The sequence below is a fragment of the Electrophorus electricus genome, chromosome 24, assembly GCF_041902795.1.
Source record: "Electrophorus electricus isolate QZ-2024a chromosome 24, ASM4190279v1, whole genome shotgun sequence".
Classification (NCBI taxonomy): domain Eukaryota; kingdom Metazoa; phylum Chordata; class Actinopteri; order Gymnotiformes; family Gymnotidae; genus Electrophorus; species Electrophorus electricus.
The window spans coordinates 11,058,883-11,085,211 of NC_137520.1; the positions used below are offsets into that span (position 1 = coordinate 11,058,883).

At 48.5% G+C, this 26,329-nt stretch overlaps 1 protein-coding gene across 6 annotated transcripts in view; it reads left to right on the forward strand.

The window, feature by feature from the left end:
- The first annotated feature begins 868 nt into the window (after positions 1–868).
- Positions 869–26,329, forward strand: part of samd11 (sterile alpha motif domain containing 11) — a 47,802-nt gene continuing 22,341 nt past the window's right edge. Inside the window, exons 1-4 of one of the 6 annotated variants that reach the window (XM_081706856.1) lie at positions 869–2,020; positions 3,597–3,688; positions 12,411–12,586; positions 23,299–23,411. In XM_081706856.1, the coding sequence (XP_081562982.1) occupies positions 1,267–2,020; positions 3,597–3,688; positions 12,411–12,586; positions 23,299–23,411 (1,135 nt within the window). In that variant the 5' untranslated portion in view covers positions 869–1,266. Of the gene's footprint in view, positions 2,021–2,425; positions 2,566–3,596; positions 3,689–12,410; positions 12,587–23,298; positions 23,412–26,329 lie in introns of those variants that run through there. The other 5 variants (XM_081706855.1, XM_035522607.2, XM_035522606.2 and 2 more) reach the window with 5 other exon arrangements.

Consider the following 26,329-nt stretch of genomic DNA (forward strand, 5'->3'; position numbering starts at 1 on the left):
TTTCGCTGGTTATGTATGAAAGCAATAGTTACTCTTTATTTTGAAATATAGTGACATTGTTGCACATCTATTAGCCAAGTGTATGTGTATTGTCTCTATTATCATTAACATAGTTATTCTTAACACATTTTCTTTCTGCTGTACTACTACCTGACTATTGCTGTAGTGTTTACTGGTGTGTCTGAAGATGGCAGCACAAACTATTAGTCATTTTGCATACATTTTTTAAAAAACTAACAAAAGCCAAAATAATTAGTGTGAGATACTGCTTACCACTGACAGTGAACATGAAATGATCCTGTGAGTGGATTTTTTTTGTTGTTGTTATTTTGATTAGTAATTTTTTTTTTTTTTTTTGCTTGACTTGTTATGCTGACAGTTTCACATTAGGCCTACAATGCCTGAATACAAATGGAAGTAATATGTTGACTGAATAGTCCATTTTATTTGCAGACACAAGAGGACTGCAATTTCAGAGCTACTGTGAACTGGTATAATATCTGCTTCAGCCTAATGTTTTAAACTGAGAAAAATTATTATTAAGAGTCAACTGTGGCAAGTTGATTTATGTAGTAATAATCTATTGATAAACATCCACCCTGGGCTGCAAAAAAGGTGTAGTTACTATAACTGAAAAAATAGTATTTACTTTGAAAGGGAGAGTCAGGTACAATTTGGGACATTCAGAATTTGGGACATTCAAATTTGCAAAGTAGCTGGAAATTGTTAGGCAACGCCGTCCGTCGCGTTCCCCCTTCGCTATTTCGCGCTCGCACAACCTCCGTTGTTTAAATGGGCCAAGTTAGAGAAGCGGCGGAGAGTGCAAATCTTGTTTGGTCTGGGTCTAACTAAAGCGTGACTTTTACGGTATACGGAGGGTTAAAAGAGAGAAAAAAGCAAGCAAACGTCCCATTAGCTCCAGACATTTTGATACACGCAAATAGTTAAAATAAGGGACTGTAGAAGGACAATTGTTCTTCATCCCTGTCAAAATAAGAATGTTCTCTTTTACCATCTTATTTTAATCCTTAGGTTATGATTATGTGAACTATTCTATGAATATTATTCTATCAAAGGACAAAAGATAGCTTTGTTGGTAGGTATAAACTTAGTCCTGAGTATTTATCGATAAACGGCGAAAATACATAGCCTAAATGAAAGTTACCACGGTGCTGTAGTAATTGGAGGAAAACACCTAAGTGCGTTATCGAGTCGATTCCGGATCAGTTATCATTAAGCAATGTTCACCGTTAATATGCCGCCAAGATGGCAGGTCTTATTCGAGCGAGTCCGATTAGATGTGGTGGGCTGGAGCGCAGCGGAACCCGTCATGCGAGTAGTGCAGTGAGACCGGCGAGGAGCGAGGCTGCTGGAAACGGTGAACTGGTGAATGGCAGTCTGTCGGTGAACTTACGCGCTCGGCTGTCAGACGGCGACGCGGGAGCCGTGCGTAAAACAAAGTGGTGCGCCTCGAAGTCTGGAGCTCGCCAACTCCAAAAAGAGGATACACAAGTTGGGTCGGACGAACTGCTAATCACTTGTTACCGGCGCGACGCTTTTGATAACATGCCTGCCATCAAAAAGGAGAGACTCGATGGCGAAGACATGGCATTAGCCGCCTTCAACCAGCCCGAATACCTGGCCCCTTTAAATGCCACCGCTATCCCCGTGGTGACCCCTCATCCACCGTCGTACGACCACATTTTCGCCCATCATCGTGCTTACTTGGGGCTGCACGACACAGCGCTGCACCAACAACACCTTCACCATCACACTGACGACTTAATGCTGGAGAGGTTTTCTTCGATCCCCGACTTTCAGCCGTTTTTCGACAACGGGGAGCCATGTATCGAAGTGGAATGCGGAGAGAACAAGGCATTGCTGTACATTAACAAACTGTGTCAAGGCAGTAAAGGACCCTCGATCAAATACCGGGGCGAGTGGCTCACCCCGAACGAGTTTCAGTTTGTGAGTGGAAGGGAGACAGCAAAAGACTGGAAGCGAAGCATAAGACACAAAGGTAAGTCCGATTAATCTAGGATATGTAATCCTCTTCAAAATCTAATGCGTCTGTGTGGTAGACGACTGAAAATTTTATTCTCTTTCATTTACAAGAAGTGTGGTGGCCACTACGTTTGGTTACGTTGTTTTGTCTGTGAGTCCACTTCTCTTCGAGTCCACTTTTTTTTTAAATAAAGGGTTACACAGCATTACATCAACCAGACTGCTGGGTTTATTCAAATCTGAGTAAAAGAGAAAAGCACACGCTTAGGCACACTTGGCTGTAGCTTTCTCTCCCAGTTACCCTCGAGATCATCGGGACTCGCACATTTGGAGTGAGCTGAAGGTCTGTGCGTAATTTGGCGACTGACATAGATTTAACTGGAGTCGGATCAAGGCACACGCTCCGTTTGGAGCGATGGCTTAATGTTGGGGGATTCGCTTGCCTGAGACGGAGCTGTAGATTCTTTAAAAGTTGATTTAAAGTGAAGTAGAGGGGTGGTACGTTTGAGAAGTCCTCTCGAGTCCTGTGGCTCGGCTGCATGTTAGGATGTTAAACAGTAGGTAAGTTAGGTACGTTTTCACACAATCAGTTGTGCATCTTGTAAACATTGGGGATGTGAATAGTTGGTATTTAAGATCGCTTAGTTAAGATCAGTATAGCTTGTCTTAAAAGTGTTTTTTTTGGGGTTTTTTTTTTTTAGTGAGCTTTATTTGAACGGTTCATTGTTCTTTGCAGGAGGCAGTGCGGTTTGGCTTTAGACTACTGCTTTAAGAGCTGCCTCCCTCATCGTGTCATTCACACGGAACTGAAACGCATGACCGAAGGTGCTGCTAGAAAAGACGACCGACCTCTTTCATGGGAACGGGGAGATCTTTGGCGATCCCTTTAATGGACATGTGAAGAGCTCTGGTTGGGTTTAGTACTTTTGCTCTGCTCGGCCCTGACCTGCCGAGCCTGACGAATGCACGCGTGTTATGCTCGAAGCGCAGAGGAACCTGAGGGGAGGCACCGAAATAGTTTCACACTTGAAATTGGATGTCTGTGTTATGCAAACGCACCTAGCCGAGTGTTTGAGCCTCACGTGTATATTTGTCCGTTGGCTAGAGAACTTCTGTAATTATGAAGGCTCTTAAGATAGGGCACAAAACTGGTAACTGGCACTTCTAAAAAGCTAAAGAGTAGGGTTAGAGGTGTGTTGTTCCCATCAGGGTCCCAAGGATACACAGACCAATACGCAGTGACCCTGAGGCATGCACCTAAGCTCTCACTAGTTTGTTTGCAATACAGTTTATTTTAAAAACATTGCTAACCCCTTATATATTTATTGGCATAGATTAAAGTTTTGTGAGTTGCCAGCACATCAGAATGAACCTGTGTGTTAGAAGTACTTTTCAGTGTACAATAAAGCTATAAAGACAATCCTTGTACTATATATGTGAGGACATTATCCCACATACATACATGTCCCTTCATACCTAATCTATTTTTTTCTCCTTTCTAGTGTTGAGATATGACTAACAACAAGCAGTCCAAATATCCGTATATTTCACAAATTCAGAAGAAAAAAAAAATCACTTTTGTATTTTTACAGGGAAAAGTCTGAAGACACTTATGTCCAAAGGAATCTTACAGGTGCATCCTCCAATCTGTGACTGCCCTGGCTGTCGTATTTCATCACCAGTGGTAAGGCTATCATTCCTCAGTAATATTTCAAACTATCCCGCTCATGTTTGTGGCTGTTGGAATGAAATATGGCTTTGCACCGAACAACTCTAGTGAAAATGGTCTCTGTGTAGTAGTCGTTTTAAATTGATAGAAATAACTGAAGTACGGTTATCACACCTTGAAAAGTTATACAGAAATGGATTTGTATGTAAAAGCGACGGAGCAGGTGAGGGTCTAGGGTTCGGAACATGTCAGTTCTGTGCTGGCTGGATCCACAGGGGGACTTTATGGTCATTAGCATTATCAGTATTACATCCTGAAGAGTAAATTAGGTTTTGGGTGCAGAGGATGGTGAAATATCTGGAATCGTGGGTTTGAATTTGTTATACTCAGATTTGCTAACTGAAGTCAAGATTCTTTCATCTAACAAAGACACATTTTTACATGAAAACCGGGTTTTAATATATACTAAACTGTGATGGCTTCATGGTAAGTGTTAGAGGGTCTGTTTCAGAAATGTACCTCCTGTAGGCCACTAGCATTCATGTGGAAGCCTGATTATAAAATTGTCTTGTAAAAGCCAGAACTTAACACTTTCCAGTTACTTTATGTCCTTGAATAATTAAGCTTGTTAGTTAGGAAAGCTAGGTCAAGGTAAAAGTATGTATACCACTGCAGATGGAATACTCTCAGTGCTAACAAGCTAGTAAGCTAACCATGTAAATAATGATTTCTCAAATGAACATTTATGGGAATCCATTAGGATGCTCCATCATTCTGTAATTAAACATTCCAGTAAAGGGATTGTGATAAAATAATTTTTCAAAAATGTCACTATTAAAATCTGCTGAGGTGAAAAAAGTTCAGATAAAGTTTTTGCTACAAAACACAGCAGAAGCAGCTAAGGAGTCATCATCACTACAAGACGTTTATGTAGTTTTTATTTAATTTCCATGATATGAATGTACTGTAGTGATTAGATGGATGTAAATCATATCTAAGAGTTAATCAGTAATGTGAATGGCTGACTTATTGGCTCCTAGTCCGTGACCATATCTCTTTGTTCTCATCTGCTAATATTTTTGTGCCACTTTAAAAGTCTGCTTGTCCCTGGGCCTTTCTGTGGGGGTGACAGCTTTGTACATGCATGCGTTGGCGTGCTTGTGTATGTGTGTTCAGTAAAGGGTGTGTCAGGACGTGTGGGTGTGGGCATGCGGGAGACTGCCTGGGTGGAAGGCAGCTGAATCTGTCCACACACAGGTGCTGTGTTTTTATCTGAAACGGGCACATCTGTCGTCGCCTCTAACGGTTAATCTGGAGGGAGGCTGTAAGAGGCTTACTGAGCTACTGAGCGTGGCTACCAGTGATTACTGGCTGTGCGGCGTGCAAGGCAAAGGCGGTTTAGATAAGCTGGAGGTGTTTTAGTGATACAGGTGGAGCGCTGTGGCCCGGACTGGAGATAAACACCTATGGCTTAGTTGTGTGGAGCCAGGATATTACCTGAAGTTATTGGTGGCTCATAGATACTGATTTTGGATGCAGTCTGTCTGATCATTGCTTTTGCCTGATCACTGTTTGATCAATCTCTCTATCATAGCCAGTGTTTTTATACACCTATATCCAAATAATGTTCAGGTCAATGGTGTTAAATCATACAAACCATGTAAATTACACTAACTTGTCTACAGCTTTCGATTGCAAATTAAACCTGCGCTGAAAACAGGGAGCGCTGGACTAGTCTAATCTAGTTTTAGTCTAGTCTTGGTATGTCCAGAGTCTTGGTTAATCTGTAGTCTAATACTAAGACCAACCTGGCGGTGTGACTGTGCTTAGGGTGCAGTGTGTCATGTGACTCAGAAGGGATGACCTGGCTTGTTTTGCGTGGTTTGCTAGAGTTTGTATGTTGCTTTTACTTCAAACACTGGCAAAAACAGAATAGTAAAGATGGGACACAGCCTTTAGATTGAGGACTATGAAAGCTGTTTTTATTTTTATTTAACCCACTACTAAGCATATTATGTAGCTAAAGAAACTAATACTGTCACGTTCGGTTAATTGTAAGCAGCATTTTTTTTTTTTTTTTTTTGCTCAGAAAGGAGGAGCTCTGGAAACAACATTTGAATTTGAGTTGAATGTTGTTGAATGTTTTGGCGTGGAATGTATCTTATAAAGCAACCCTTTTGGGTTTTTTTTTTGTCTCTCGAAAACAAATGCAGTGCTTTCGAGTCTCTCGCAGTGAGGTCGTGCGCGTAGGCTCTGCGGCGTGTTTGCCGTGGAGATGTGGAGATGTGCATGGCCCTAAGAGCGTCTGTCCCCCCCCCCTCCCCGCGCGCCACTCCTTTTTCCCGTAAGCGTGACGCCGGTCTGAGCGAGGGAGACGTGTGGACACGGAGGGCAGGCTGCCGAACTCGCCTCGCCCGTCTCCGCTACGCAACACCCCCCCCCCCCCGCGCTTCCCCCTTAAGGGCACGGCGCACACACACGGCCGCTCTCTGTGAGATAACAAGACACACTCCCAGCGAATGCGCACACACACAAACGCTCTCTTGGCTCGAGATCCCTCGCGCGACTTCATATGCGGACCTGCTTATGATACAAATATTCTCACATACAAAACAGCCGCATATTAAACTTAGACGTACGGAAACAGGGAAAAAAAAATATTCAGGAATACAGCCACACTTCAGTCGTAGTCTACGTACACTCACACTTTCAAATGCTTGTCTTTGCAGCTTCGCCACCATAACCCCCCCCCCCCGCAACCCCGACTGAATACAGCATCTAGGTTTTTTTTTTTTTTTTTTGGTTCTTCATTTTCAGTAGAATCAATTTTCACCACCACATTTCAGAATATACTTAAAATATTCAAATGCACAGCACTTTGGCATCTACTGAAAGACTGCAGAGTTTAAGAGCCTAGAGAACTACAGCAAGGCAACAATGTGTTTTCGTTCCCATAAAACTAACCTTTGGATTTCTTGTGCTCCCTTCAATCTGTATTTGTTTAATTATGTGTATGCACATTTTAATCCAAGTTTACTTCTAAATGCACCATTAATACCAGTTGCAGCCCTCCTCCCATTACATTACAGCAAAAATCTGATATTGTTTTTATCCAAGACGCTCCACTGGTGATTCATGCTCTCTGTTCTTCTGACGTGATCGAATCCAGCCTAATAATCTGCCTCAAGACAACACACGTGTTAATTGACGGTCACTACGTTTTTAGGCATTTCTATCAGCTTTAGTGAACAACTGTTAACTGCTCAGACAGAGAGCGGTAAACTATAGCTGTCACACAGACAGAAAGTGAACGTGGTCCCTTTCAAAATTCGTTGTTGAGAGGTGACATGGCAGTTAGGCTCTCGCTGTAGCTTCCTCCAGGTCGTCTGCATTTCCGTGTGGCCTGAAAGAAGCTTGGCGTCCGGGTCCCTTTAAGAGCCGAGCCGGCGAGCTGCGCTGGCTGTTGTCTCCCAGGAGAAATGTGCTTCCTCCGCTCTGTTTTTTCAGCGGAACTAGCGGAGGCCGGCAGGAAATTACACTCTCCTCCGGCTCATAAATATCTCTTCGAATCAGGGCTTTCCCCCCCACTGCATCCTGGGTCGAAAAAAAAGTTGTCTTCCTGGGGGTTGGGGATAAGGCTGACTGGAAGAGGGGTAGTTAGTTTGTTTTCTTCATCATTCCCTCTGAAATAGGATTTTGGAGTTAATTATGTGTTAATTCTGTAGCTGTAAGCAAGCACTGACAAGAACCTCCATTACAGGCTAAGAATTATAAAGTGTTTTGAAGTTTGCTCGAGTATTGTGCCTGCAACTTCATGGTAGAGTGATCATGTCCAACTGGAGGTGAGAGCCTTCGTACCCTGAATAGGTCATGTTATGGAGGAGACATGAACATTAAACAGTACGACCTGCTACGGAGCATCGCAGACATCTGAGACCTCCACACGGAATATATCGCAGTGTTTGCCTATAACTGCCCTGAAAAAGCGCCATCGGTTTACATTCACTTACACCGGAGTGTGTTGGCTGCGGTGTTACGAGGGTTTATAGCGCATCTAAAACCCTGCAGCGGCCCAGTGCGCGGGGGCAAATGACGGCTTTGTTTCTGCAGGAGGAATGGGGCATCGGGCGGAGCTTTGTCCGCTTAATCTGGGCTCGCTCGCTCTCCGCTCCGGCTCGGAAAAGCGGAGCCGCGTGGATGGGGTACGGGCGCCCGACGCCAGTCGGTCTTACAACAGCTCCTTCACCGCGGGGGGCTAGAGCGAACGTGCGTGCGCCCGTGCGTGTGTGCATGCGCCGTCCGCACGTTCGAACGGCAGCGCCGGTATCCCCCACACGGAGCCCAGGCTATGCTGCTATGGCAACGGCAGGATCCCTCCCCGGGTGGGCGACGAGCGAGTCTGGCCTGCAGTCTGTTGCGTTTGTGAATGAAGGCGTCTGGGAGCCGGGTGGGGGTGGGGGGGGGGGTGCGTGTAGGCGGCGGGCGCGGGTGGAACTCGGCACCGGCCGCTCCTCCTACCACCTCGCCCGCACGCTGCAGTGTCATAGCCGCTTCCGTGCACCTTCTCACTACAGCGTTCCCCTGTGTTATGATATCAGTCAGACAGCGTGAAAATAGTCCCCAGTAGATGCTCTGATGGGTCAAAAATGACAGTGCACGCTAATGCGAATAGGTAGGGGAGATTCTGTGTGTGTGTTTGTGTGTGATTCAGACCTGAATGGATTATCTGTGTGGGTGGTAGTGGGAAAGATGCCTGATTTTTCTTTTGCAACATTACAACCTGACTGAGGCAAAATATTGAAGTGCTCTTCCCAACTGTAGGTGTTTAGAGACATCAGTGCTAATTCTCCTGCCAGCTCTTCAGCTTCCGGTGTAGCGCACAGTGCTGAGGGCCTGGAGATCGCTATATGCCAGTTTAAGGTTCGGGTTGTACTGCTAGCCTCGCTTGGCATTATTCTGTTTTAATTGAAATGCTTCCTGGCTCCATCCTCCTCCCCCCTTTTCCTCTCTCTCTCTCTCTCTCTCTCTCTCTCTCTCTCTCTCTCTCTCTCTGTGTCCCACGCCTCCTCCCTGTTGTGGTGGAGTCGTTACCTGTCCATTGAGCGCTTCCATGGCTGTCACGGCAGGGCTATCCAAACACAGGCAGAGGGCGGTTCGCATGCATGGCTGCACTGCCACCTCACAGCACGGGGAAGCGCTCCACTGGGCCGAAACAGGCCACTCAGCGCGTGGGCCCGTGTGTGTGTGTGTGTGTGTGTTGGGTGGGGGATACACTCCCACGGTGTGTTCCTGTTTTTCTGAAGGCTATGTCAAAAGCCTGCTCTATCACTCTACTTCCTAGCTGGCTTTCTTGTGACTGAAGTGGTTACCTTTGTGTTTAGCACTTTCTTCATTATTATTTTTAATCACAGCAGTGTAAAAAAAAAAAAAAAAGTTTAGAAAGAACCATTTGTTGTGCACATGTGTGGTTTTTCATGTTGTTGGTCTTAAAATATTCTAGTTGTTAATGTGTGACGTGTTTTAAGTTCATGTGACAGCTTCGAGTGAGAAATGGGAGTTCTGGCAGAGGGGGGAGGGAGACGCTCCCACGTAGCTTACGCACAAAGTTTCGGCTCGCTCTCCCTCTCTCTGCAATGTTCCAGTGGTTGAAGCTAAACTAGGTCCAGGAACTGCCGCCAGCCCGCCACAGTCCTTCCTCCTGCTCCCACCTCCCCTCACCCCCCTCACCTCCCCCATCCCCACTCCTCCCTCCCCTCTCCTCCCCCTACAGCTCGCACCGAGTCTGCCCGCCATCCCGCCTCCGCACTCGCACACAGCGACGTTACGGCGCGCACACACGCACACACGCACGCACGCACACGCACACACACACGCACACACACACAAGCGGAGGTTACGGCAGACAGACGCGTGACTCATTAGGCATTCTTCCCTCGGGGAGAGCACTGGGTTGGGGGGTATGGAGCGGAGGGGGGGGGTGTGTGCAAGCGCGCCACAGCTGCAGGAATGTCACGGGCTGCTACTGCGATGTGTGTGTGTGTGTGCGTGAGAGTTAGAGCGAGGGAGTGTGTGTGTGTGTGAGTGTGAGTGTGAGAGAGGGAGGGAGGGAGGGAGAGCGTACACACAGTCCCCCAGCATCAGGGCAGTGCACCTTTCGGGAAATACTGCGCCTAGAAAATCACGTCCATTGGCTTTTCCATAATATCCTCATTTTTTAGTCTGAGCGAAATAAACTCCAAACGGCTGAAGAGAGACGTTGACCTTCCTTGCTGGAAGGCACGTCGTCACGGCGGGATCTGAAAAGAAAGACACATGCCACCGTTTAGCATGTTTTTCTACTACGTTTTCATGTGTTGAAGGGAAGCTGATTATCTGTTTATTCTTTTAGGACAGGCCAGCCTTCCAGCTGCAACCCACACTAGTTATTGATATTGTGTTTGTGGCTCTTCACTGCTAATGCAACATAAAATAATACACATTTTTAAGTAATACACATTTTGGGGAGAATTCGTGGGGGGGTTTTTTTCTTCGTTAAACATGCACCAACCAGTAGCCTATATAGAGTTTCGGCCACATTATTGATGCATGTGCATGCATTGTTGCAGAGATGTCCTTTCTCAATTAAAAACCCTGCTGTTTACAGGCACCTTACCACCTAGTTTACATAAAGTTTCCTCTGACAGTTTGCATAAAGTTTCCCATGACAGTTTTCGGGAAGACGGCGCTTTTCCCAGCCTGTCTCTGGAGCCAACTTCACGTTGAGGAAAGATGAACTTTTCTAGATTAGCTTCCTCAAGCTGAGGACAGCCGCTGCAGGACAGAAACTCAGTCGGACGCGTCTTGCTGCGTGCGCGTGGATGTTTGTTCCTTGACTCAGTGGACGGTGTAAATTTAGCTCCCTTCACTTCAAGGTAGACGTTTAACGTGGGCTGCCTCGTTCATAGAAGTGCTTACAGGAAACTGGGTACATTTTCCATTCCTCCGAGTCGCCTGACCATGCAGGTGTGTGTGTGTGTATGTGGGTGTGTGTGTGTGTGTATACGATTTAACCCAGTGTTTTTGTTTTGGAACACCCTACGCTATGCGGAAGTGTTGCCGGAAACAGCATGCAGCCACCCCTGTCTCTGCGTCAGTCGTGTGGAGGAGATGCTAGGGGTTGAGAGGGGAGGGGAGGGGAGGGGAGGGGGGCTTTCCACGGCGTGGAGGCGCAGGGCGAGGGGGTAGCTGAGGGTGAGGGAGGGGACTTGCCAGGGGCCTCTGGAGCATTGAGGGGTGCGGGTACGATCCTGGGCTCCTACGTGTTTGTCACAGAGTGCTACGCTTCTAGCTAACATGACTCTGACGTGGAGCCATTAACAGCTGGCGCGCGCGCGCACACACACACACACACACACACACACACACACACACACTCCCTCCCTACATTGGATGCGACACGATGCGACGTGCGTGCTCGGGTGGAGGTGCTCTTGGGCGGAGGTGTGCGTGCGGGTCAGCATAGGTCGCACACATTTTCTGGAGCTTTCTCCCAGTCAGAAAAGTCATTGGCTACAGGCAAAGGTGGAGGCAGGACTCGCGTTCCTAAAGCTGCTCGGAACGCTGCACCAACTCCAACCCGTCCTCCAGCGCTTTTGCAGATCCCGGTCTCCGAGAACTGAGGCAAATCTGCTTTCTCGGCGAGGGGGAGTGGAGGGGGCTCGCACACAGGAAAAATGTGTAGAACTATGCAGGCTGCTCATCCTCAGGGATGTTTTCATCTTCCCCTTTTTTCCTTCCCGTCTTTTAATGTACGCCACTCGAGAGAGTCCAGAGGGCCTGCACCTGTTTGCCTTTTGGCTAGTCTCCCCACCCCCTGCCCTGGCCTGCCACTCACATCGCTGTCCTTGTGGGATGCCGCACGTGTGTGTGTGTGTGTGTGTGTGTGTGTGTGTGTGTGTGTGTGTGTGTGTGTGTGTGTGTGTGTGTGTGTGTGTGTGTGTGTGCGTGCGTGTGCATGTGTGTGCGTGCGCCGTTGTCCTGGCATGTGGAAGTAAGGATAGCTGCAGGGCTCAGCAGAGTTTGACAGAGCCGAGACACAGGCATGCTCGCATGCACTCAGGCACACAGGCGCACGCACGCACGCACGCACGCACGGACTGACTTTTCAGTTGGAGCAGGGAATTTCAAAAGCATGTCCATACATACATTCTAACCCACCCCCACCCAACCCCTTCACACAGGGATAGACACGGAGGGGCAGTAATCTGCACTCCCTCCTTCAGGTCACATTAAAGGTCACCTCGCTTCACCCAGTAAGCCCCCGGGGCCACGGCTCTTCTTTATCCCGCCACCTCTTCAGATGTGTGAGGCTGGGAGACGGAAGAACGGAAGAGAGGGAACCGGGAAGCGCTCTCTCTCCCTCGCCCCTCCTTTCCATTCCCAAACTGCGATCGATACTTTTCTTTCCCTCTGCATGCTTATTTGTCCCAGGCTCTCTCTGACTTCACATCCGTTGTGGTTTTGTTGAGACTTCAGCGATGGTTTCTTTGAGTTTCGTCCAGACTTCAGTGCATTCTGCAACTGCTGAATTTTAGCAACGTGGCCTTTAACTCTCGCGGCGGGCTGGTTTGGGCTCGGGCCTGAATAAGAGCAGCGCCCCCCCGCGCCCTCTGCGCCCGCTGGTGCCTACCTGGGCTCGTGGCTCCTGTGTGGGTCATCAGTCTCACAGTGTGCGCATTTCTCCTCTGCTCTCCGGTAGAACCGTGGGCGTCTGGCCGAGAAGCGCACCATCCCGCTGCCGCCTAGCCGCGTTCCCAAGAAAGAGCTGGCCTCCGTTTTCAGCAGCGACGACAGCGAGGGCAGCGAGAGGGTCAGCCTGGACCATGCCGACATCAAGCAGGAGGAGGAGCTGCACTACACTATGATGAGAAAGAGGTAAGTACCATCGCGCACACCACCTCCCGCCTTTGCCTCCGTGGCCGTGAGCCCCCGCACGAGCAGCTGTGTGTGGGCTTTGTCCACTGCTGTCGTGTTTGGTGGAAAGAGACTCGGCTGGGTGGATGAGAATGGCAGGCCAGCTCTGCCACAACCAACCTGCAGTGAAGGGTCAGCTCTGTCACACTGGGCCTGCAGTGAACGGTCAGCTCTGTCATACTGGGGCTGCAGTGAACGGTCAGCTCCGCCACAACCAGCCTTCAGTGAAGGGTCAGCTCTGTCACACTGGGGTGCAGTGAATGGTCAGCTCGGTCATACTGGGCCTGCAGTGAACGGTCAGCTCCGTCATACTGCGCCTACAGTGAATGGTCAGCTCTACCACAACTAGCTTTCAGTGAAGGGTCAGCACTGTTACACAGGGCCTGCAGTGAAGGGTCAGCTCTGCCACAACCAGCCTTCAGTTGAAGGGTCAGCTCTGCCACACTGGGCCTGCAGTGAAGGGTCAGCTCAATCCTGCTCACCACACGCATATCGGAGGATTGTTCAAGAGGAGGCTGGTTACCCTGTGGCCTACAGTCTCTCTCTTTTATATATATACACACACACACAAACACACACACACACACACACACACACACACACACACACACACACACACACACACACACACACACACACACACACACACACACAGAGAGAGACCTGAATTCCACACCTACATACCTGCACAGACATAAGCGCAGGGCATTTGGGGACTTTAAATAAATAATTTGCATGAGCATGTAGACTGTACACGAAAATAGCCACGTGGACTTCTCACCTCCTGTTTGAGGAGTGGGGGTGATGTGAGTATAGCAGTGAGACAGCTGCCCAGATAGCACAGTCCTGAAAACTCCAGCTAGCAAACCACCACACTCACAGCTCTTCTGTTTTATCATGTCACAACTCTTGTCTGTTTAAAACCAAAGACTTTCAGGTCCAGATCTTAATGGTTGCATTAAAGTAAAAAAAAATATTCACTAGCACATTTCTTATCATTTTTGAACTTTTGTCATTATCATTATGAGCTAAACTTAGCCACTTCCTCCAAAACTAAAGCTAAACCTTTATAGACATTCATAACTTTAGATGTTAACTCCATAAGTCAAGTTAAAATGCAAAACATCCACTTTGTAGAATTAAAGATCTGGCCGTGGTGCAGTATTGCCTAAACTCCACATCCAAACCCAGTGTTCATTTAGCATCCCATCAGCCCCTCTAATCAGGGGCAGGGAAATTAAGCGTTTCTGTGCTCATTAAATTTCCATGAGTAGTTGGTTTCTCTTCCACGCGAGCTTGAGGAAGGCACGGTAATTTAAGAGCTCTGCTTTCCTGTTGGCCATTTCAGTCTGCCCAAGCACATTACAGGTGATGGCCAGCCAGCAGACATGAGCCATGGCAGGTGAGACTGGGGAACCGTTCCCAACCCCATATCCTGCCGAACTCACGCCGGACCTGGCTCGGACCTTCCATTATTGAAATCGCTTTAACTGCCGAAGTGTGGCGTTCAAGGCCAGTGGTGTTGTCCATCCCTGGCCGATTATTGATTCTAGCGTGCATTTGCTGTGCTTCTGCGTGGATCTTCGCTCGCCGTTTGGTATGAAGCGTCAGTTGCTAGTTAGTTAGCGGTTGTTGCAGCCTGAGTGCTTTTTGAAGGTGTTGTGGGGCTAGTTAGCTCTCCAGGAAGCCTCTGCTTTTGTAATCATGCGAGCTAGAGAAGAAACAAGTTCTCTTTCCTTCTCTCTCTCATTAACAGCTTTTCCTCTTGTTGAAAATCTCACAGTCGTCCTGGAATTTGTCCAGCGTTTCTGACAGCTACACTTTTCAAATGCACAGTTGCAGTTCAACAGGCTTATTGAGTCGTTTCTGTCTTTAGCACGTGCTGTATTTGTTGAATCCTCCAGGAACATGGCTTAGCGTTTAAAGCCAGGAACGCAGGGGTGTTTTTTTTGTTTTTTTGTTTTTTTTTTCCTGCGCTGAAGGTGAAATGTTGTTTTTCCGCGCGCAGTAGAGGGGGGAAATAGTTGGGGACTGTGAGGGGTTCATGCCTGCCGTGTGAAGCTGTTCTCGTATGCTCTGTGGGGATGTCATTCAAAGTTGGGGATAAACATCGAAGCACACGCGCACGCATTGAAGTGTGCAGCCCCTGCCAAAGCGCAGGGGTCATCTCAGGGTCAGCCGACGACGAGAAACGCAGCGTGCTGAGATGCAGAGCAAGCCTGCTCGCGTGACAGGCTGTTCCTGTCAGACGTTTTGAAATGGGAACAGTTTGGAATGGACGATTGATATGGTTGATAATCCCTAAGGCGTGTAAAACGCAGCACCAAGGAATGCGATGTAGTACCTGCCTGCGTCCAGCTAAGGGGCCCCAGGACTCTAACCCTGGATGTGAGCTTTGTTGGTCACCCTCTCTGCTGTGCCTCTCCCCATTAGCGAGCTCCAGCGTGTCCGTGGGCAATGCCGAGGAGCAGTAACGCATTACGGGGTCTGTCTAACCTCGTTAAAGAGGCCCCGCCCCCTCAGCACTTCTTCCCCCAGTGCCTGAAGATGCTAATGAATTTAAAGAACACTTAGGAAGAATATGGAGTGCTTTTACCCCTATAACAGCGGCGGACTGCGAGGAGCCTCCTTACGCCCCCCCACCCCCGTTCCGGGCCTCCTCACCTTCGGCCCCACTTCACTCAGACGACGGGCTGACCCAAATGGATAATGGGATGTTCAATCTGCGCAATTCGATTTCCATTGAACAAGGGCTTCGTAAGTGAGTTGCGGAGGGGTCTTAACAAATTGGATTTAGTCAATGGGTGAAAAATGGAGAATTCGTTTTATGTGTGAGTGTATTTACGCCCCATCAACACACAATTGGGGTTATTGTGGTAGTTGTGTTGGGTGACAGTATACATGGAATCTTATTCGTACAGCCAGAGTATATCAATGCTACACTGTTTTTGATCTGAAAGTGTGCCTACTGTCAGCGGTTTGTCTCTGTTTACCATCTGACCATATCGAACTTATGCAATGAAATATACCAGAATGACTGTCCACAGTGTATTGCACTAAGCTGCAGGTTACACAGAGGTCTGTGAACGCTGGTGGATGTCAATAAGCCATGAGATGAAGGGCTTCACACCATGTCATCTTTACGACTCCCTCTGTCATACAACCAGCTTAATGTTAAAGGCTGGAAGCTTTACAAGCAATTAGCGTTTAGGTCCTCCTGAACAGTGTGTGGGGACAGAGAGCAGTGGGTGCTTGCAGATTCACACGTGCGCAGTTTAAACATGGCGTGGAGTGGAAAAAGGCACAGGAGCTCCACGGACACCCAGTGATGCTCTCTCACGCCACCATGAGATCTGCAATCCCACAATCCCTGCCTGGGATGCGCAGAACACCTGAACTGGAAACTTAGAGTTTGTTGTCTGCGCTCTGAAATCCAAAACAGACCGGGTCCGATGTCAAAAAATACAGCAGCACAAGTGCACTGTGGCCAGTATTGGCACAGTCAGCTCAAATAACATCCAGATCACCCTCACAGTAACATCCTGGTGTCGGTCAGTCCTGTTTGACCTCATACTGGTCATTTCCTCGAGCCGACCCAAGCGCTCAACACCAGGGCTGACTGAGAAGTGCTGACTAGTTGTCTGGGTAATTACTGACTAACCAACATGGATTACATAAGACAGAACACCTGGATAGAAGTCATCTCAAAGACGTCAGAAAGTCACCTTGTAAAAACAGTCCTCCTCTCATGTGCTACAGCTTGGGTGCACCGCTCTCTGACACAACCGTCACAGCGTTCCGGGTGAGGTGGGCCGTCAGGCCTTCAGTGTTTCCGTTTGAATTTCCTTTTATTCTGGCAGTTACATTATTTCCAAGCAGTGGACCCTAAGTGGATTAGCGCATTGTCAGGGAGGAGGGAGGCAGGTCCAGGCGCCGTAGACCTCGGCTGCACCTGTCCGGGCACATGCGGTGCCCTTACGCTCGGCCTGGACGGCCTCTCTCGTGCCGGGCTCTTCAGGGCAAGCCAGGCCCTTCTGCCCTCTGCATCAGAAGGGTCTGACCAGCTGGGTCTACCACCACCTCCTCCGCTGGTTGTCTGGATCTGACTCTAAGCAGACGGCCAGTCCGTGGAGGCCAAGCTGGGAGGACCGTAACCGATTCAGGCAACAGTGGCCAAGCCTCTAGAATGCTGGTATGTATGCTGGCAAATGCATTTGCCATGTTGGATATTCATCTGTTTTTAGAACTACTGAGCTATTTGTGGGCCATGTATGAGGACTGAATACTAGTACTGGAATTTCCACAGTCTGCAACCTTCTTCACATGGTGGAAATCTATATTAGGTTTTAGTGGGTTTGTGTACAGGTGTCACTGATAGTCTAATTGTGGATGAGTATCTTCTACTGGCTAAGTAGTGACAGAGAGACCAAACACAACCCAAACAAATTACACTTTTGTTTTTTCTTTCATTGTCATTTCATTCAGCATCACAAGGTCAGTAGGACCAGTTATCATTTAATAAGGAGCTCCTACCTGCTCCTCCTGCCGTATGACACCGACTCGTCTTTCTGCCCTGATGTAGCTATAAATGTTAAACACGGAAGATGCAGTCATGCGCCCGGTTCTTTCATCCTTGTTTTTTGAAGGCATTTCTCTGTGTAATTTCGGAGAATTTAACAACAGACTGCTGGGAAGGGGAAGTGCCACTGTAGGATTCCTGGAAAGATCTTCTTCTCAGAACCATAATTAGTGGTCATGGCTGTTCTGGAGCTCTCCCGGTGTCCAGGGCTCTACCCAGGGTCCACTTATTGTTGACAGAAAAGTAACGAGGCACCAGCCAGTGCTGAGCAACATTACTGAGCACCCACTGTTTAGCCAAGCGGTGCCCATACCCATACAATACCGTCACCTCACTGGGTTCATTTTCATCACATATGTATTCCCTGTTAATTAAGAGTAGACGCATTTGTGCCTGGTAAGTGCACATTAAGAAATGTTGTCACAAATCCTCTTTGGATGTTGCAAGCACATGAGAAACTAGTTAGGACAGAGCGCTAATAGGCCTTTATGGAGCCTATCTGTTATTTACACTGCAGATAGCACTTTGATTACCTTTGCATCAACCCAAACAGGTAATCAATGTCATTAATGTCACAGTCGCTCAAGGCTGATGTCTTCAGCTGGGCATTTCACTAAATGTCCACGCAAGCGTGCGAGATATCACCTCCACCTGGATCCTTTATTATCTAACACTGCAAAGCATAGCAGCACTCAGCATGGCAAAATTATATATGATTTGATTTTTCCTTTTCTCGGGGGCAGGCATGCTTATCGATCTCTCATCAGCTTTTTAAGGGTGGGACGACAAGAAAGCCCAGAAGGACGAGCGGCGCTCTTTTATTTATACTCATTTCTGAACGTTTTTTCTTTGCTTATAGAGGCCCTTGTTGTGGAGGCTGCCGTTCTTCCTGGATGTGAGCGGAATAGCAACATCTTTTCTCGTGTCTGAAGAGCGGTAGAGGAAGTGGATGCAGCATGTCAAAGCTCTCTGTTCGCCCTGCTTTTATTCCTGCAGACCTAATACTTTCACTCGAAAATATAGAGCGCGTTTTGCGATGGCTGGGTGCGCGTCTCAGGAGCACCGTGGCATTGTCGTGTGGCTGTCTCCAACGCCCTTGCGCTAATTGTGCTGCCAGCCTGTCGTTTTGGTACGTAGGCAGTCGGCAGCCTCCCTGCGCCATCCTATCTCCTGTGGGGTGCTGCTGTGTGCGTGCGTGTGTGTATGCGTGCGTGTGTGTATGCGTGCGTGTGTGTGTATATGTGTGCGTGCGCGTGTGTGCGTGCGTGCATGTCTGTGGTCGTCACGGAGAACGGCGGCAGCTGGACAGCCGGGTGCCCATTCGGAAGCACGGCGCGCAGCAGCAGCAGTGCCCCTCTTCGCTCTCTGCCGGGGCACCCTGGCAAAAACACTTGCTCCCCTGCAAGCCTCTTGCTGCATGTGCAGCCAGTCGGAGGGCCCTCTGGCGTGCCAGCGGTGTTTGAATCTCTGCGGCACGCTAAGCCAGGCGAAGCTCTGCACAGGTGGGCTGCAGCTCTACCCACATCCAGCCTCAAAGCTCCCTCTCCACCCCTCTCCACCCTCCACCACACGTGAGGCACAGCTGGGAGCGGTGCGCAGCTGCATATATGCGAGTGGTGTGGTGAGGAAATATCTCTGCTACTAGTAACGGCACTGCTAATGCAAGAAACCATATCATTTTGGCAGCGACGACATGTTAGACAGCTTTCTGTGGTATTTTGGTTTTCTTTTCTCTGTGATTTGATCATTTCTGATGGCTCTGGGCTTTTCATGGTAACTTGCACGAATCCACAAGTATGCCACTTTTCTGTCCAGCAAATATTGCAAGAATTATGCCTAAAATTAGCACATTCATCTGTCGCCATATTAGGTCTGATACAGGATGCCGAAGGGTGGCGAGCAAGGAATGGGAGTATTGCGTCACCAGTTTGGCACTTAGCACTCTGGCTCTGGAAGTGCCGCCCACAGCTCCATGCCCCACCCACTAACTATGAAACTGCTGTCCCTTTTCATTTTTTGTTAAACTTATTTGCTTGTCTTTTGTGATTTTTAATATAATAATAATAATACGTTTAATTTACATAGCACCTTTCACAGACTCAAGCTTGCTTTATAATGAAAAAAGATGGAGCGAGAGAGAGAAAAAAGACATTAAATGACACAATCAACACATTAATTAACAAATACGAACAGGAAGAGAGGTTAGGTCAAGAGTGTCTTAATTTTCATAACATAAATGTCATTTGAATTTGTAATTTTGTGGATTTCAGTGGTGTTCAGTGTCCAGTTCTGGAGACTCCATGATCTAGGATATCTTACCAGGATTCAAGCCCTTCCCAGGTTACTAAAACACTGAAAACATGAAATTAGTATTACAGGGCAGTTGAGGTTAAGACACTTTAGAGACATTTATCACCTTTTACAATCACTCACACACCGATGAGAAGCAGCAGCAAATTTGCACACAGCATACGCTCAATCAGAAAGCACAGCCCCCTGGGAGACTGCAGCAGGTACAGGAGAAGAGGAGGAGGTTCAGCCCAGGACAGCACCAACCATCACTGGACACACACACACACACACACACACACACACACACACACAGGGAGTACATGGAAACTCCACCCAGACAGGGACTCAAACTCTAGACTGAGAGGCAATTGTAATAACCACCAAGCCACCGTGCTGCCCGAAGAGTAGATAACCTTTGGATAACAATAAATCTTTCTATCCCATACATCACAACAATGTTACCTAATCATCTTTATTTGGTGACTCCGTTGGATTCCTCTTGTGTTTATGAACCTAATGTGGAGGTAGTGGGTGAGTCTGAGTGCTGAATTCGCATGGGTGCCTGGCCCTCATGTCTGGGTCACTGCGCTGCAGGTAGGGAAGAGACGTATTGAGTGGTTTAAGGCAGATTATGCTGATAGTCTCCACTTCGCCACAAGCGGCCACTTGCGTCCTTAGCCGGGCCGTCAGGCGCAGCCTGGACACGTCTGCACGGGAGAGCTGACTCAGACGGCTGGGTCTTAGCTCGAGCCCTGACACAGATGATGACCTTGACCGCCAGCCGAGAGGGGGCAGGGCTCATTAGCTGGCTTCGCCGGAACAGCCCGGGAAAAAGTGCACTAATTACCTCCCTAACAATGTCCTTGCTTAGCGGGCTTAGAGCAGAGCCTCAACCCAGGTAACCCGATAATAAGCTGGTAGGGCGAGGGCAGCCGCACAGATCCCGTGGCTGGATTAGTGCGCCGCTGAACACAGGTGCTGGGGGAGCCCAGTAGACTTCATCTGGTCAGAGCCCAGCACACGTCAGTCATTTATCGGGCATTGTCATCGCTTCATCCACGCTGAAACACTCGCAGCCAACCGAATGCTTGATATTTCAAAAATAGATTTGAATAATAGATTGATCTGAGTTGAGGGTAAAGTATGTACTCATCAATGTTCTCATTTATATGAAACAGTTTTTGTATTTTTGTATTCGTACAAGGTTTTTTGCAGTCAGAATGTTGTCCGTGTTCGATGCGGTAGTGAGGAGATGTTTTGAGGACTTGGATTTGTTGTCTTGGGAACGTGCCAGTCATGAATGAAAGCTTGCTTTTTTACCCTGGACATTCAGAATGCTGAAATATGCCTAATTCTCTAAAAATATTTAAGCAGAAGAAGTGCCTTTATCGATGATTACAAATTTGATCTACTGAAACAATATTACAGTGCAACTGACAATTATTATTATTATTATTTATATATGCCTTTCTCAGACTCAAGTACGCTTTACAGATAGACATCAGGTTTTTACAAACACACACTGATGATCAATTATTTTCTTTTCAAGTGAAAGCATTTATGTTACAGGCTGGAAAAGTATATCTGAAGGTCACTGTTATCTGTGAAATCAGCTTACATTTCTGATTTCTGAACTGACTGAAGTGATGTCCATGGCGTACCGGTTTGTCCACATATAACTACTGACAAAAGAGAGGACTGCTTAGTGACACACAGCGCAATGTTGTGCGTTTGTGGAGGGTTGCATTAATCAGTGAGTGTACAACAAAAAGAACAGAATGCTTTAGTGGAGTTAATGTGGAGTATTTTTTAAATCTACTGAAGTAGAACTACTGCCAATTGAAGACAGTCCAAAATATATATACACAATAATCTTGGAAAAAAGCCCCAATTCTAATACGCTATCAACAACCAAAGTGTCATCATCATTATCCCCAAATGTGTCTTTGTATTTTTGAACTGTGACTGTAATTTGCTTTACGCTTCAGAAATTTCCATTGCTGTTGCTCACGGAGGGAAACTGGCCTGGCCCTCTGTGTGTGGCAGATATGACCAGTGGGCTCTAATGCCAAGGCTCTGAGCTCAGGCTGAAAGACAAGTGAATTGTCAGGCCAGCTCGGGGGAGCGAGCAGAAATCCCTGTGCCTGTGCCTTACTGTCTGTAGCCTGGCTGCAAGCGTGACAGGCTGACATTACCGAGGCGCAGCCTGTAATCCGAGTGCCGTAAAAACCGGCATTTCAGCTGCCACAAACCGCGGGGCCGCCGGCCTGCCATGGCAAAACGGTGGCAGGCGAGACGAGCCGCCGTAGCCGGCGACAGCCCGTTAAAAAAGCGTCCCCGCCGGGACCTCCCGCGCGCCGAGCGTGGGCCCAGGCCCGGCCTCCGCGGACGAGGGGGCGCTGCCTGACGCCGCTCGGAACTCTAATCGGGTATTCCACACTCCTATGCTGCATAAGGAGATCAGGACTTTAATCAGATTGCTGTAAAGTACATTCCTACCATATGCCTGGCCCCTCCCCAGAGGAGCGTGGGTGGCCCAAATGGATCTAGCAATGCCTGCAGTTAATGGAGGGGATGGGTGGCTGAGAAAAAGGATGGACATGTAGTGCAGACCAGACTGGGTTTGTTAAAAAAAAAAAAACCAGTAGGTTGTTGATAAAATTCATAAATTCATACAGATTTAGCGCAAAACCAGATATTAGTCTAAAATGCCTATTAGTGAGAATATCAAGCAGATGAGTTTGAATATCAAACAGACGAGTTTGATAATTCTAGAAAGCAGGTGTTGAGGTCGGATGGCGGCCACTCCTGTAATTGCCGAAGTTGTGGTTCAACAGATGTTCATGCTGCTTTCCATTCAAAGCTTAGCAGTTTGTCTTTGTGCGGTGACAGCGAGCGTCTTCCCTTATTTATCCCCTGCTCACCACGTCCCCCCCCCCCATCGATTTCAGCGGCACGATGCTGAAAACCGTAATCACTTCATTTAAGCCCCTAACCTGCTTAGGAGCCCCGAATGTGTTGATTAGAACATCTTAAGTTTGAAGATGAGACAGGATGAGGCTCAAAATTGCTTGATGCAGGAATCTGTCATTGCTGATTATGCGCTGCTAATCCAGGAGACAATGGACTTGGTAGCAGGGAGAGGGCAGAACACAGAGGGCTTTGTCTCGAGGTGAGATCTCGTAGATAACCTCGTCACCCTGCAGCACAGGCTCCGATTGCTCCGGGTGTGTGTGTGTGTGTGTGTGTGTGTGTGTGTGTGTGTGTGTGTGTGTGTGTGTGTGTGTGTGTGTGTGTGTGTGTGTGTGTGTGTGTGTGTGTGTGTGTGTGTGTGTGTCGGCCATGCGTCTGAGGTCGCCGGCTGTGGGATTATTGTGATACCATTCCGCTGCTTGCCCGTCATCTGCCGACACGGGCGCCTCAGCGGCTGGCGTGCGCCGGTGTTCGCCGTCTTGCGTCCTTTATCAGGTGAGGGTCTGTCACTTTCTTTCTTTCCTTTTTTCTTTCTACCGCGTCGCGACCCGTCGATACAGCTTTAGGAATTCAGGGCCTATGGCTGATTGTGTGGTAAGAGACGGCCGGGTGTGACACTCCCGTGCTTCACTTCCTCTCTGAGCAGGCGTGTTGCGTGGCACCTTTCTGTGTTGCTGTGGTTAGTGTGTGAGCGAGCTGATGCGTTATGTTTGCAAAAAGTGTGAGATTACATTTCCACAGTGGTGCTCACCATGTCTCTCCTTCTCTCTCTCTTGCTCTCTCTCTCTCACTCTTTGTCTTTTTCTTTCGGTCTCTTCCTCTTTCTCAGTAGTCGTGACAGTGACCTCTCGACGATCATCTCCAACCTGCACCACACCCGCCAGCACGGCATGCCTGAGGGCCAGCCCTGCTCTGACATCACCCTTGCATCTGCACATTCAGGTGGGATACACTCAGAGCTGAGACTCTGTAGGCCTTATAGAGCCTAGCTCTCTCTCTCTCTCTCTCTCTCTCTCTCTCTCTCTCTGTCCTTCTCTTTTCTCAATGTAACAGTTTTTGCATTGATTCAAACTGTAGTGTTAGAATATTAATTGCTTGATTGTTAGCTAATTCTTTATCTGATTGTGTTCCTATTTAGTTCATTACTTAATGCCCTGTCCTCATTTTCTCACTAAACTCTTTAAACCCTCTGTTACAACAACAAAAGTAGATTTGTGGTATGTACAAGTTCATTGACAAGTAAGCTAAAATGTCAGAATTGCACAAGAATTTGCAGGTTTCCAGCAGTATCTTTTTATTTGATTATTTTCATGAAATACATGTCCAAGAATGCAGAACAGGCTCAAAGTCATTTAAAAATGACTCTTCACTTGAGCAGCTTAAGGACTCAAGTTGTAGTGTGTTTGTGTTGTTGAGGTGAGCCATGCACATGTCAAACTTGTTATTGAGAGCTGAATGGGATCCAGGTCGTTGGTTTCTACATGAATTGCCATATGGGGATCAATACTACTTAAACTCCTATTAAAGACATTAAGTCTCACATTATCTGAGTCAGTCCCCATAATCCTACATCTCTCCATTCTCCAGCTAATATCAGTATCCATGCCCTTGCGTCTCTCTGGCCTCTGGCTAACTGCTGCAAAAGCGAGCTGGAGTTCGGCCGAAATGTTTGGAAAGGGTGAGATATCTTTTCCGTAGGACAAGCTCTATGGCTCCTCATCTTAACTCTTAACGAGCCGCCCTTGGTGGGGCAGAGGACCCAAATCTGTCAGAAAGGGGGCGATTTAAGTCTGTGAACAAGTCGAGATCGCTGACTGCCCTAATCAGAGAGCTTCTGCCCCTGTTTCGGGTCAACGGTCAGACAAGGTCACGGCAGAGACGTTGGGAGAGGAGCTGATGTCAGCGGCGACAGGGTACAGGTACCGTGCATGGGCGTGGTGGACAAAAAACAAGACAAAACCCCACACCACAGATATGGCTGCAGGACAGTGAGAGAGCTTGGCTGCTATTGGCTAGTCCTCTGCACCTTCAGGGCGTGCTCACATATAAGCATTCAGGCCTGTGAAACGCTGAATTTGCCACATTCAGGAAAAGGTTGGAGCTACAAATGTTGACACTGAACAGATCAAAGCGAATTTTTCCATGTTAAACTGTGAGACACCACTGGCTCTATTTTTTTTTCGTCACACAGTCTCTTTCACTTCCTTTCAAGTCTGACTTCTGCCGTGGGTATGTGGTTATAGAGCCAGGAAGACGGGGGGGGGGGGGGGGTACAAGAAAAAGAGGAGTTGGAAAATCGGTGGAGAAATGAATGAGTGGAGTCCTGCGTGGTATCAGGGGAGAGCAGACAGCGGCAGAGTCGCACGAGACAGGCGGAGGCAGGAGGGGATGTGGGCGGAGGGAGGTTGGGGGGGGGTTTGGCCGCCACGCTGGACCGCGCAGCGCTGGGGAGAGCCGTTAATTAAATCTGAGGGACAGACAGGGGAGCCGACCCAGGCGTCAGTCCCAGCCAGCCAGCGACGGAGGCCAGGCGCCCCCCCACCCCTCCCACCCGGCCGGCCGGCTGCACTGGCCCCAGGGCAGGGGGAGGGCGAGAGGGAGGGGGAGAGGGAGAGGGGGCAGGGGCGCCGGTGGCTCGTCTGGCTCCCTGTGTAGACTCCTAAACGTGGCTTTGCGGTCAGACCAGAGACTGTTAACAGGCGTATAAGGTGTTTTAGATTTTTCTCTAAATCCTGATGGAATTTGTGTGCGTGCGTGTGTGCGTGTGTGTGTGTGTGCGCGTGCGCGTGTGTGCGCGTGTGTGTGCGCGTGCGTGTGTGTGCGTGCGTGTGTGCGCGTGCGCGCGCGTGTGTGTGTGCGCGTGTGTGTGTGTGTGTGTGTGTGGAGATCAGAGGAGCAGAATTTGTATGTATCACCATGTAGAGCAGTCTTCCCTAGTGTCAGGAGTTATATGTGGACAAACCAGTATGGTATGCTTGAAGCCATGTGTGGGCACTGTAGTTAGCTGGGCAGACAAGGAATTGTTAGCCGTGTTTGCGTTTTTTCTCCGTGAAACATCCGGTGTGTCTCCTTACCAATCTATTCTCCTTTGCTTAATTGTCCGTTTTCTTGTTTGTTTCTGTTCAGCCATGTTGCAGCTTTGCCTCTCATCCCTTTTCTGTTTGCCTTCCCTTGTCTCTGTCTGGACTTTTCTCCCCTCCCGCTCCCTCTCCTCCCCCTCTCAGCGGGAGAGCGGCAGCGGAGGGAGGTGGCGTCGTGTCCTCCGGGCCGGCGGAAGCGCCTCGCGTCTCTCTCCCCCCCGTAGCCAATCAATGGCAGCCTTTCAGCCCTGGCCGAGGCCCGCAAACAGGGGGATCAATAAGTTATTAGCACCATTCTGTCAGCTGTAATGTGGAGATTGATCGGAGGCCGCGGCTCCGCGCGCCGCCCGCCACTTCCCCTGCCTGATAAAGATGACAGATTAAGGGAATAAGAAAAGGGAATTAAGGAGTCTGGTCTGTCCGACCTGTCGGTGGCCAGAGAGAGACAGAGGAGGAGAGAGAAACGAGAAGAGAGGAATAAATCAGAGCGCCTCCCTCGCTTTCCTCTGGCTCCCTGCGCGCTCTCTCTCTCTCTCTCTCTCTCTCTCTCTCTCTCTCTCTCTCTCTCTCTCTCACACCACTGTCTTAGCCCTATATTAAAGTGCTGGCCCCGATTCGTCTTTCCTGGGCTCCCGTCCCTGAAGGGGGCTGGAGTTAAATGCGTTTAAGACCAAGGGCCAGAGGCCAGCCAGGGAGCTGTTCTCCGGAGCAGGTCTACGCTGGGGCTACAGAAGGGACGTGTGGATTTCCACAAGCTGAGGCATAAAGAGAGAAGGAGAG